Genomic DNA, 12914 nt, shown 5'->3' with positions numbered 1-12914 from the left:
TGTTTTGAGCCTTCAAGGGGGATCAGGCAAGGAGATCCATTGTCTTCATTTTTGTTTGTCCTTTGTGCTGAGGGGCTTAGTAGTCTGATCAATGAAGCTGAGAAGAAGGGGGAGGTGAAAGGGGCTACTGTAACTAGAGGGGGAACAACTGTAACCCATCTAATGTTTGCAGATGACTGCATTTTATTTTGTAAAGCCAACATGAGAGAATGGAGAAGATTGAAAGAGATACTGAAAATATATGAGGCAACCTCAGGTCAATGCTTAAATGATCAGAAAACCTCAATAATTTTCAGTGGTAATACAAGAAGGAAGGAGAGGAGGCAATTAAGGGCAGTAATTGGGGCAAGACTATATAGTGACAGTGAAAAGTATCTAGGCCTACCTTCAACGGTTGGAAGGTCGAAATACAATGCTTTTAGAGGTATTAAGGAGAGGATTTGATAGAGACTAAACAGCTGGAAAAATCAGTTTCTATCTCAGGCTGGAAAAGAGGTGCTTCTAAAAGCTGTAATTCAAGCTATCCCGACATACCACATGAGTGTTTTTCGTCTTCCTAAGAGGTTGTGTACTGAAATATCTTCATTAATGGTAAGGTTTTGGTGGGGTCACAAACAAAATGATAGGAAAACACATTGGAGGAGTTGGGAAAGAATGAGGGCTGCTAAATACTCAGGTGGTTTAGGCTTTAGGGATATGGACAGCTTCAATTCAGCAATGCTGGCCAAACAATGCTGGAGAGTTTTAACTGATCCTGGATCATTGTCAGCCACAATTCTTAAAGAGAAATATTTCAGAAGAAGGGATCTAATGTCATCAAAGCTTGGTTGGTGCCCTTCAGTTATATGGAGAAGCTTATGGGGTGCTTTGAGATTATTCAAAGAGGAAGTAGTTTGGAGGGTGGGGATTGGAAAATAGATAGGCATATGGAAAGATAAATGGATACCCTCATGGACCTCTTGGAGACCATCTCAAGTTCCTGTACAGGTTCTTAGTAGGGAAGCAAAGGTTGCTGAGTTGATGGAGGAAGGTAAATGGAAAGTGGAGGTAGTGGAAACTGTGTTGGGAAGTAAAGAAGCCAATATTGTGAAACTGATTCTTGTAAGCAGAAAGGGTGCCAATGACAAGTAAATTTGGGGCTACACAAGTAATAGGATCTTCTCAGTAAGGAGTGCATATCATTTAGATATGGAACTGAAAAGTGTTTTCTCATGTATTGGCCAAGAAGGAAATAAGGTGGCACATAGCTTGGCCAAGAAAGCAATTGGTTTAGATGAACAATTAGTTTGGTTTAGAAAAAGTGTTTTCTCATGTATTCTTTGACAAATATGTAACAAATGGTTATAGTGAATGAAATGAGGATATGAGGTTCTTTTCAAAAAAAAAAAAAAAAAAAGTTTATATTTAGTGTTACTCATTTTAGTAATAATATATAGTCTCTAGCTTTATATAATTTAAATTAATTAATAATATTCATTATGCATAATATTAATATATAATGGAAGAAAACCAGTACTGTCCAAAGTACTGGTGTAATTGCAGGCTGGCTTCTTGTACGTACATGTAAAATTGCTGTAAAACGTATACGTCTTCTACACTAGGTATGAATTTAACTAAGGGTGAAAAATGCTCGATCCCTCATTAATTGCATGTAAAAATTGGTATTTATGGATCTGTACGTATGCTTCGGGTTCAGTGCCTCTTGACAAAGTCATAAGAATATGCTTGCTTGCTTGCTTCCTTCCTTCCTTCCTTCACTTGCCACTTGCCTCGTCTCCTTCCTGGTGGCCTCCCCTCACAGCATGCACTAGTTTCCAATCTGGATGGTACTTTGCATTTTGGAGGGGCCGCCGGGCCACAAAAAGTTACAGAAAGAAAAAAAATTATGTTTTGTGTATACGTATTGTAAAGGATATGTGGGAGTATTTGGGGGAAATCTTTTTGGTGTTTTATAAAAACATATGCTCCTGAATTATAATTTATTGATTGGATGGAAACATACATGCATGCTTGAGTCCAAAGTTGCAAGAAGAATACATGTTTTTCTTTTTAATTAACTGGTGCAAAGATATGATATCATTACTTTCGATGGAATTAGATGCTGAGTGTCGCCAAAGTTGAAGCCGAATATATTTATATTGCTGTATAAATCTCGGTATATATTACGAAATATTAGCACGTAGGAATCGATCTTCGGCGTATCAAATCATATTAGGAAATATTCTAGCTATAAAATGATTATACAAAAGTAATTACTCAAACTGATATATTTTAATGTAGTTTATCAGATTGTAAAATTATTTTTTTGTTTACTTTCACAAAACATGTTATCTATTTTTACTTAATCATTATAACTTTTTCAAATTTCTATATAAAATAAAATAAACAATTCAACGTTTTCAAATTTCATATTAAAATAATATATTATAATAATATTTTATTCAACTTTTAACTTTAATCTCAACTCATCTAATCTCATTTCTAAAAATAATTAATTATAAAGTAAATTTAACAGATCAGACGAAATCACATCAATTTTTAAAAATATTTTTGTATGATTATTTGGTAGATATAATAATACTCAATCATATATGATCAGTTGCCACGTGAAAATAACTATTCTTGTTTTGTTTGGCTTAGGATATTTGGAGCTTTATTACCAAACAACTGAGCCTTCGTGTCTGGTGATATCTCAAACTTTTTTACTACTAATGATTACGGACAGTTTATTATTATTCATAAATAGTAATTAACAAACTATTAATGATTATTTTATTACTATTTATAAACTATTTTAATTATATTTATAAAATATCTGAAATATTTTTAACATCTAAATGCATCCTAAATATAATTAATAAGAAAACTAGAATTTTTCACTTTTCTTTATAGGTATAAATAAATTAAGTTTTAGGGCGTGGCAAGAATGATTTAATATATATATATATTTAAAAAAAAATATTTGAGATACTGTTTTTATATTATATTTGTAATATTTATAACTTGTTGGTCAAAACATACTTGAATTTAGGTACTTGTACCCTGTAAAGTGTGAATTTGTAAAATGTCTCTTTCTTTATATTAATGAGATGAATATCTTTTTTATTATTTAAAAAAAAGTATCAAATATTTCATTTAGTGTAATTTTTTTTAACACATGAATTTAAAATTTAAGTTAGCCATTTTAACATGATGGGCTGGCTTAATTAACTTGCACATATGGTTATTTTTTGGACCAAAGGAACATTATATATATAAAAAATATTAGCTTTTGTACGATAAATAATAAAACATTAAATAATAAAATTAATCATATGTTAAGATTTTAATTTCATATCTTATTTAAGAGTATAATATATATATATATATATATATAGATAACTCTTCAAAATTATAGTTCAAAATTATCTTATTTGAGAGTATAGTCGAAGTACTTCGTCTCCATCATGTGCCTGTAACCCCAATTCGCAGAAGTTTCCAACCTATGAACCTATCAAGAGGAAGCATGCATAGAAAGTGCATTTTATTTTTTAAAAAGAGTAACCTCCAATTCAAATTAATTAGGCATTTGATTCTTCGATCTTTTATATATATATATATATATATACATATAACTTTGCCAGTGCAAGAATAACCAATTAAATTGTCAATTAAAACGTCAAACCTGAGAATCCCCACGGGTCCCCCAAGATTAATTCGAACCCAATTAAGTAATCCCCTCATCCCGTAGCAATAGCCACGTGTCAAGATATATACATCGATAGTATGTCATGTCTACGTAGATAAACACTCAAATGAATTTGTTACATACAGTCATTTTTACGTATTTTTTATATATTTTATTGATGTAATTAATTAAAATAATTATTTTATATTAAAAAAATAACGCAACCAATCATATAATTAATAAAGTGTATAAAAAAATATATAAAAGTGATTATACATATCATTTTTATTTTCAAATAGATTATGATCATCATGTGGGTGCGTGTATGTATTAATTTGAGGGTGAACCAAACGTTACTCCGAATCCAATCTACATATCATGTACTAAGATATCCAAAAGAAAGCAAATCGTGTTCAAACGTCGTTCTTCGTCAAAGCAAGAGTACCATTATAATATCGATCAAATATTCTCTTTACTGAAATTTTTCAAAAGCTAAAGAACCCTTTTTTGAAATTTTCAATCCTCCATTTTTAGTAAAAGATGCATGACCCGGTCCTTTCCTAGCAAGAGAAGTTAATTTTTATTGATTATGTTCATTTTCGTTACAAATAATTAATCATAAATATTATTAATCGTTTTGAGTGTTATTAGTATACCGTCCAGAAGTTACCGTTGGGTATGTCTCCTAGGCAAAATTCACTCCTTTAATTTTTTTCATTTTTTTTCATATGTTTTTAATATTTTTAAAAAATAAAAAGAAAATACTAATACACTAATATATATAGTCACTTTGTTAATCAGTAAGTAAAAGATTTAAAAAAAAGTTTTAAATGTATAAGTGGTCAAAATAAAGGGACAAAATAGAAAAAACATAGCAACATTATTCAAATCCTTTACTGTATAAGTTTGTAAATCTCGTCAAGGTTCCTAATTAAAAAATGACTGTGATTTTGATTTTATCAATATTTATTGTTTTTGTATAAATCATGATAAATATTAGAAAGAGTGATGATCAAGTAGGCCACCAACACTTACAGATTTCTCTTAATTTCTATTTCCTCTTTTAATCATAGAGAATTCTCAGCTAAAAAAAAAAAATTTAATAATAATAGGGAAGTACGTCCTGATCCTTGAGCTGCACGCACCGAGTCTTCCAGGATCCATCTGGTTGGCTGACGAGGAGGGGCGCGTGAACAAGCAGATCTCCTCTTCAACAAGCAACCTTGACAATTGCCACAGATTCTCCACTCTCATAGCCAGGCTTCTACGTATATCACAGTATTGTCAAAAGCTGCCTACCTTTGAATATGTAGAAGAACCAAATTCAGCAAACCTTTGGCATTGTTTTCTGCTGCCAATATTATTGTATATATATACGTAAGTGTGTGTTGTGAGAAAGCAAAACGAAAGAAGTACCGGGAGAGATATTGGCAGCAAAGGCTAACATGATTCCAATCATTAGCAAGACGTACTGCTCCTCTTCCCAGGTTGTCCTTGTTGTTAGGAAGAGGCCGCATGTAATAAGTGGTGGAGGTTTTGTGGTGACAGATTATAGTCAGAAGGTGATTTTCAGGGTTGATGGCTGTGGAATTATTGGCAGAAAAGAGGAGCTGATGCTCAGAGATAGTGGTGGAGATGCTTTGTTGCTCATCCGCCGAAAGGTATCTGTATACATATGTTCTTAAATTTTAAACTCCATAAATGTTAGTTCAGGGAAGGAAAATGCTTATTTTGTTGAGCACTACGTATGAAGGTCTTCAAAGCATGCATGAAAAAGAATAGATAAATGGGGAAACTTATTATTTTGTGTGTTAAGGCCTGTTTTACTTCTTCTGACAAAAAAGCAGGGGGCAACGGTTGAGGTTTTGAGCCTTTATAAGAATTGGAAGGGTTACACTTCTGACTACGAAGGATCTCAAAAGTTGGTTTTCAGCTTAAAAGAACCCAACTCATTTTTGGTAAAGAACAATGTAATGAGGATCTCCACAGAACCCAGGGTAAGCAAGAAAGACTGGGACTTTGAGATCAGAGGCTATTTCCCTGATAGAGATTGTAGCATCGTCGACACCAAAGGCAACATAGTAGCGCAGGTAATTGATCATGTTGCATTGAAATATGTTCTTTTTTTAGCAGAGGATCGAGACAATTCATGTCAGAGATTTTATATACCAATATATGTCTTTTTTTTTTTTTTTGTATGTTAATTTCCAGATGGCCAGAGCCAAGAAGGAGGTGCCGGAGTTTATGACAAGCAATGATCTGTACCATGTGGTGGTGCAACCCGGCATTGATCAAGCTTTTGTGTTTGGTGTGATTGCTATTCTCGACTATATATACGGTGAATCTACGAGGTGCTGATTGTTTTAGAAATTTTAGAGAGAAGATGTGTACATATATATATATATATATATAGAAATTGTAAAAGATAAGATATATTAGTTCTATTTGCAGTGAGCAAATATTATGGCAAGTATTTGTATTTTCGTCACATTCATGCAATTAATGTCAAATGTTTCGCACCGATCGACAGTGTTTGATGATTCGATGGAAAATGCTTCACTCAATAAAGATTTGTTGCTAATATTCAACGTCAAACCACAAAGGAGCTTGCTAGGTTTCTAATATATAAGCATGTTCTACAGGGTTTAATTAATTGCTCGAGAGTACGGAAAATTGAAATCAAATGGCTAGATGGCCAAAAAAAAAAAAAAACCGAAGCAATGCCATCTCATTCTCTGAGCCTTTTTTTTTTTTTTTTAATGTATGAACAGTTATTACCTATATTGTCAAGTAAAAGTTGAAGCAATGTCTTTTCACAAAAAAAGAAATTAGCCACGTCATCAATCATTTTCATTAACATTATTATTTATTCACTCTTCGGTTTCTCAACTTACCCTTTTTCCTCTGCTTTTTCAACTTTTCCTCTGGCTACTACTCTTAATGAAAAAAAAAAACACTTTCCTCTCCTTTTCAGATTGTTGAAAATAAAAAAACCTTCAGTTTCTACCTCAAGTGCTTGACTAAATGGTACTAACAATGTAGTTATTCTGACCTGCGCATTGCTTTATTGCGGGGACTTATGACAAGTTTGAAAGCATTTTTCTTAGCCATATTGACAATCAGTCTAAGTATTAATTAACCATTCCTGTGCATCCTCTTTTCCATAAGTAAGGAGATAGCATGTGTTATAAGACTGGCCCCCAAAACCCTAGGTCATCTAGATTTAGCTAGCATTGAAGGTTCTTACATATATAACATGAATGAGAGTGGCTCTAGCTTTAGTAATAATAATTTAGGGAAACCTTTTAAGAATTTTCTGTCCTAAATGCTGATGATCTTTATATAGTCATTGCAGTTGTGAGTCGTGACACGATCATGCTATAGTGAGTTTTAAGTTCTTGTAAATGCAACATGATGATCAAAGTTGACATTCTACAATCATTGGTATGGGGAGCCCAGGCAGCGTACGTCCAATTATTTCCAAGCCTTCCTATGAGTTTCGAATAACAGTACTCTGATCTGTCTGTTCACATCAATGGGCAGGGCCGGCGCAAGGGGTAGGTAACCGAGGCCCCCCTCCCAAGCCTAGAAATTATAGCAAAGAGATATAGGTTAGTTTGAAAGATGGAAATTAAATCTTGCCTAAAATAACCTAGTAAAAACAAAAACCTAGTAAGCGTATAAGTTTTACTAAAAACAGTCTCACCCAAAATGTAAAAAATGTTCCAATAATGCTGAAACTCACATAGAAACCTGAGGTATAAGAGATAGATAGATACATTAAGCTCGTTCTACAATATTTATTGTTCATTTAATATTGTCGACTCTTTATACGTGTAGCAATAATATAATAGGACTTAGTTGATGTGTGTATCTCTCTCCATATTTGAGACTCAGATCAAGTTGAACTTAAAGGAACCGTAATCCTCCATTGGCATTACTATTAAGGATGTGTTTCACACTACAAACAACACAGATAACTTGCATTGAAATGAGAGGGTAGTATGGAGTGCCCGGTAGATCTCTAATGCCTAAGTTAGAAAAGTGATTTCAATGTCAGTGTATGAATGAATGTGTAAATGTGTTACATTTAGATGTTATTTATAGAGGCGTGATAATGGTGATGATGACCAACCTCCAAAGTATATTTTGAAAACTCTCCCTATTAATTGGAGTTATCACATTCTTGATTAGTCGGAGACGTTATCTGTTATCTATAATATATATTGACAAGACTTATCCTGGGGCTCGAACTCAGCTACTGGGCTTTCATTAAACTAGGGCCCACTAACATGTGGGGCTAAATATCCCTTTCAGTTACTCCGCTAATTTTCTTTATTTCAACACATGGGAAATTCAATATCTCATGTCTCCCTTTTACCTCGCTAGCTCTGGACAAGTGGTGACCCCAGGGATTTTACCTCACCAAGGGTTTATACTAATTAGGGTATGAGCTTGTGTAATAGTGAATTCCCTGCACATCCAAGACGTAACACACTTCTATAACTATTCTTGTACTTTTACTCCTTACTTTCAAAAATGAGAACCGACGGCGCATGGATATCCTTTCACCTTCCCAAGAATCCTTCATCGTCAACTTCTTTTAGCTACCTTTTCCATTTCCTCGGGTCACCTTTGCTTTACGAGTTCTTCCATTTTCTTTTCGCATCCCATTCTCTAAACTTTCTGAAAACCCGCACTCCCTTACCTTCTCGAGTTTGTCTCCTCCAATCCAAACATTAAATGGCTCACCATGACTCTTCTTGTACTCCCCATAGTATACACTTCATACTTAAGATTAAACAAAGAAATATGGTCTTGAAGACCAAAAGCCAGTGACATAGAGAAGGAGTGCTTGCATGCCCACAACAATATAGCATATAAAGAGCAAGCTATCTCAATTCTTAGAAAGAACAAGCTAAACTTTGCAACATGGACTTGGAACACCAGCTTTGTCAAAACAATATTGGTAGATATTTACAAACTTCAAACGACACCATTCAATAGGAGATAGAATTTACTAGAAAAATAAAAGATTAAAAGAAGCAACTCGATTTTTCCTATGATCTATGTTGCCGAAAATTCAATGATGGAAATACACATCATTCATCAATGAGGCCATGTTTACGTCCAATAATTACCACCAAGCCATCTAGTCACCAACAACTACACTTACCAATGCATGTATTCAGGGTTCAATGCAAAAAGAAGATAATGGTAGAATTTGAAAATAGAATATGCAAGATAAGAAGTCCTTCAACATTATATTCAGGATCCAACCATCCCCACAGCAACCAAAAAAAGCATTTGGTACTCAGGAAAATTAAAACATAAATGTTAGATATAAACCCAAACTCAAAACAAAACTCAAGCTTGCATTCGGTCAACTCCCTGCTTCATCTCCTATCACATTCTCAGAAACCAAACAGACTACCTTTGTAATCAGCACAACAATATAGAATCAAATTCAGATGAAACTAAAACAAATACACAAACAATGTAATGCCAATTGTTGTCCCCTTTCCACCATTTACTGAACAACCAAACAAGAACAATGACAATTCAGCAGAGCTCCCAAATTGGTTGATGGAACAAGAAAAAAAAAAAAACATAGACTAGAGGGAGGACATAGAGAGAGGACGAAAACAACATCACAGGAAAATTCATCAAACTGACTGAAATGGGGATAAACTATGTACTCGGTCATGAAGAAACAAAAAGTATAACACATACATATACAAAGAAATATAGAAACACATGGATAGTTCGAAAGAGAGTACCAAATAATAATCGGTCGAACAGGGAGAAAAATGCATCAATCCTCAGTCCAATCTCACAATAAATCGGGAGGAAGAAAATGGGGAAATGGAGAAATAGAGAAGGAGAGAGCAATGGAAAGAAAAACAAATAAAATCTATTATACATATACAAAGAAATATAGAAACGCATGGATAGATCGAAAGAGAGTACCAAATAATAATCAGTCAAACAGGAAGAAAAATGTATCAATCCTCAGTCCAATCTCACGGTAAATCGGGAGGAAGAAAATGGGGAAATGGAGAAATAATGAAGGAGAGAGCAATGGAAAGAAAAACAAATAAAATCAGAGAATACAAAATCACTTACAGTCGAGGAGGGTAGAATCCGGTCGTGCTGCGCTGCAAGGGAAGAGGGGAGAAGAAGACGCGGGCTGGAAGGGGCAATCGTTGGGGCGAGAGAGCAATGCGGATGTACAGTGGGTCCTCAAATATGGGGACCTCCTGTAGCACCCCTAAATTTCATCCCCATTTTGGGAAACGGGATGGAGTGCGAAATTGAGCTAAACCCTAAAATTTTTTTCCAAATTATAAAGATGGGGGTGAGATGCAGAACGGGATGGGGATGCTCTAACCAAGGGTAGCCTTGGAGTTCAAAATTCTTATTTTGTCTTCGTAAGTTTTTACTTTTCGTTTAAATTTTCCGGCGGTCCTACTGCTCTCTATCGTAGAGGCCCCTTGGAGCTTGCTCTGCTCAAGATCGTTTGGTTATCCCTGTCCTATCCAAAGTTGATCCTCTTTGTAATTTTCTCTGCTGACAACATTGATTCTCTTGCTATTCGTATCATCTTTTGTCCTTGTAATATTCTCCACCCATCTACTTGTAATCTTACTAAAGCTGTTCTAGTGTTCAAAATAAATTTCTAGCACAATATTTATTTGATACAGAAGCAAAAAAGGATACAAGTAATTAAATGATCTCCTATTCAGGTTTAAATTTTGTTTTTTTCCTTCTTGTTATTGGAGTATTTTTGCTGTCAAACAGTTGTAATCAGACTAATTGGTTACCATATTTGACGAAAAGAAATGAATTGTACAAACTCTAAATAGACAAGTCCGGTGAAAAGCCATTGGTATAGAATCTATGTTGGGAGCAGACCTCGACTAAGCCATAGCAAACCTCTTTTTTATCCATGAGCACCTATTCCGGCATGTTACCACTCATAAGAGTGTTATTTACTTGAAACTTGTCATTCTCTTTCGCTATTTAGTTATGGCTTGCCTGCGAATACTTAAATGCAGAATATGGTTTTCAGGGTTGGAATTTAGGACATTTGCTCTAATACAATGCAAAATCAGTACTTATTCAAAAGTTTAAGTAGACATAATATGGTTTTTGTATGGTCATTGTCTTCGAAAAGGAAGCAGCATGAGGATTTTGAAATCAAGCATCTTGGGAGCTGTTAATATTTGCTACAATCTTTCTTCGAGTTGGAGCAACCAAAGGTCATAATGGTCTATTTCTTAGCTCATATTAATATCTTGCATTTACAGTTTTCCTGGTTGGTGCTTCCTTCATGGATGGTTGGTTACAAGGCGACTTTGGAGTTTTCAGAAATAAATTACCAGTTTCAATCGATGTAGTTCTCCTTCACTTTAAAATGGATTAGGACTTGCTACAATTCAAAAATGCATTAAGTGTTGTATTAAAGACTGTCAAAGAGCAGTATTATATACAGTAGGTTTTACATACTGTGTTTAGAGTAGACAATTATAAGAAAACATTGGCAGTCATTTCTGAGAAGTTATCCCCAGCATGGACCTTTTGAAGAAAAGCTGACAAGTAAAAGAACATTTTATAAAGACTCACACATTAATAACATAACTAAACAAATCATATAACATTTGTAGATCAAACCCAAATACATTTATTTGTATATTACATGAAGCGCTTATTTAGGAACTCTCAACACTTAGAAGCACAAAGGCATGGTCCCCTAGACTGTGGCGGTCTCACTGATCTCCATGACTTCTAAACACCAAATACCCAAAAGACAGAAGCGCAAAGGCATGGTCCTCTAGACTGGCGGTCTCACTGATCTCCATGACTTCTAAACACCAAATACCCAAAAGACAGTCCCAACACGATGGCCAAGATAACCCCTCCATTACATGACATGATGGCAAGCATCAGGAGATACCCCATCGCGGAATGGGCCCCGAACAGCAGCGAGGTGGCTAACTGGGCAGGGTGGAAAAATCGGCGGCAGTGGCCAAGTTTGGAGAGCAGTGGGGCTGCGATCGTGGAGGAGTTACTGGAGGTGGAGTACTTGAAGCGGATGCGGCGGACCTCCATGTACTGGTGGAAGGCAGAGAAGAGGAAGCAGGCAAGTAAGGTGATGAGGTAACTCATCCACGTCCTGGTCTTCCACCAGTGGAACAGGAGGGTCACCTTCTTTCCCCAGTATATGGTCACGTGCATCATCTTGATTCCTCTCTATTATTGCAAAGCACAACACTCACACACAGCTATACAAGCAAATGCACAAAAACACAGAGCATTATATAGCTGTGGGTTTTTGGGTTTGTTTGGCTGCCCGTTTGGGTTGGCAGGAAAAGATAAAACTAGAAGCTTCGTGTCTGTATGACACTGTGGTGGGAAACCTGATGTTCACTGTTGAGAACGATACTTCGCTAGCTAGGCCATGCATTTGGAAATTCTCTCGATATTACCGATGATATTTTCAAGCAAAGTACCATACAGTAATTCTAGTAAGGATCCAAAAAACTAAACATCTGTCCATATCAACCCATCCAAATAGGCATTCAAATCTTATAGGACAAAAGTCTTAAATGACTTTAACTGATCCTAGGCTACACCTACACGTGGCTAACATATTTGACTCTTCATGAAGATGAATTTCTCCAAGACTCCTAAGCATTTGTCATTGCAACACCTACATATAACAAAGATCACATCTCAATATGCACATGCCAAGCATAAAGCAAAAAGATGCCACTGGTGTGAAAAATCACATGAAGACACTTGTTAAGAATACAGACAGCGAGTTTCTAATTAAATTCTAACATTTCCTTCGACAATTTACATGCATCATCATTCCAGACGTCTGATCTATGTATCAGTCTGATCAACAAATTAGATGAACTCGTATTCAAATTCTTACATTACCTTGCTTAAAGATGGAAGGTCAACGAGAGATGCACAACGGGAACATCCTCAAGCAATTTTATAGCCAACGAATGTATAATGCATATATTGTCCGTGAAAGAATAAAAAACAAAACTGTAACTTCCAACCACAACAAAATAGAGCCCAGGCTGCATGAAGTCGTTTATCTGATAAGCTGCAGCTGGTGTTAAATTTGAGCCTGAACGACTGAACCGATAATGGACAGCATACTAGGTCATACAGAAAATTGAAACTAATATCATGAGTACTCCACAAATAATGGTATACCATCCATTTTGCA

General features: G+C 35.1%; 1 protein-coding gene across 2 annotated transcripts; it reads left to right on the top strand.

Moving 5' to 3' along the window:
• The first annotated feature begins 5112 nt into the window (after nucleotides 1–5112).
• On the top strand, nucleotides 5113–6188 carry LOC122304270 (protein LURP-one-related 6). 2 transcript variants are annotated; one of them, XM_043116437.1, is made up of 3 exons: nucleotides 5113–5328; nucleotides 5515–5757; nucleotides 5879–6188. In XM_043116437.1, exons 1-3 carry the CDS (start codon nucleotides 5113–5115, stop codon nucleotides 6023–6025), a joined length of 606 nt encoding a protein of 201 aa, XP_042972371.1. In that variant the 3' UTR covers nucleotides 6026–6188. The 2 variants fall into 2 exon arrangements, with proteins under 2 accessions (XP_042972371.1, XP_042972370.1); XM_043116436.1 differs by having other exon boundaries at nucleotides 5512–5757.
• The last annotated feature ends 6726 nt before the right edge of the window (nucleotides 6189–12914 follow it).

Source organism: Carya illinoinensis, chromosome 3 (assembly GCF_018687715.1).
Source record: "Carya illinoinensis cultivar Pawnee chromosome 3, C.illinoinensisPawnee_v1, whole genome shotgun sequence".
Lineage (NCBI taxonomy): Eukaryota > Viridiplantae > Streptophyta > Magnoliopsida > Fagales > Juglandaceae > Carya > Carya illinoinensis.
The sequence above is the reverse complement of the archived record's forward strand: the minus strand, read 5'-3'. Positions and strand labels throughout refer to the sequence as shown.

What these genes read in the sequence shown, in the direction of transcription:
- LOC122304270 (XM_043116436.1), top strand. Translation starts at nt 5,113, where the DNA reads ATGATTCCAATCATTAGCAAGACGTACTGCTCCTCTTCCCAGGTTGTC. An exon ending in TGTTGCTCATCCGCCGAAAG is followed by an intron (nt 5,329 to 5,511) that starts GTATCTGTATAC and finishes CTGACAAAAAAG; the next exon opens with CAGGGGGCAACGGTTGAGGT. An exon ending in AAGGCAACATAGTAGCGCAG is followed by an intron (nt 5,758 to 5,878) that starts GTAATTGATCAT and finishes GTTAATTTCCAG; the next exon opens with ATGGCCAGAGCCAAGAAGGA.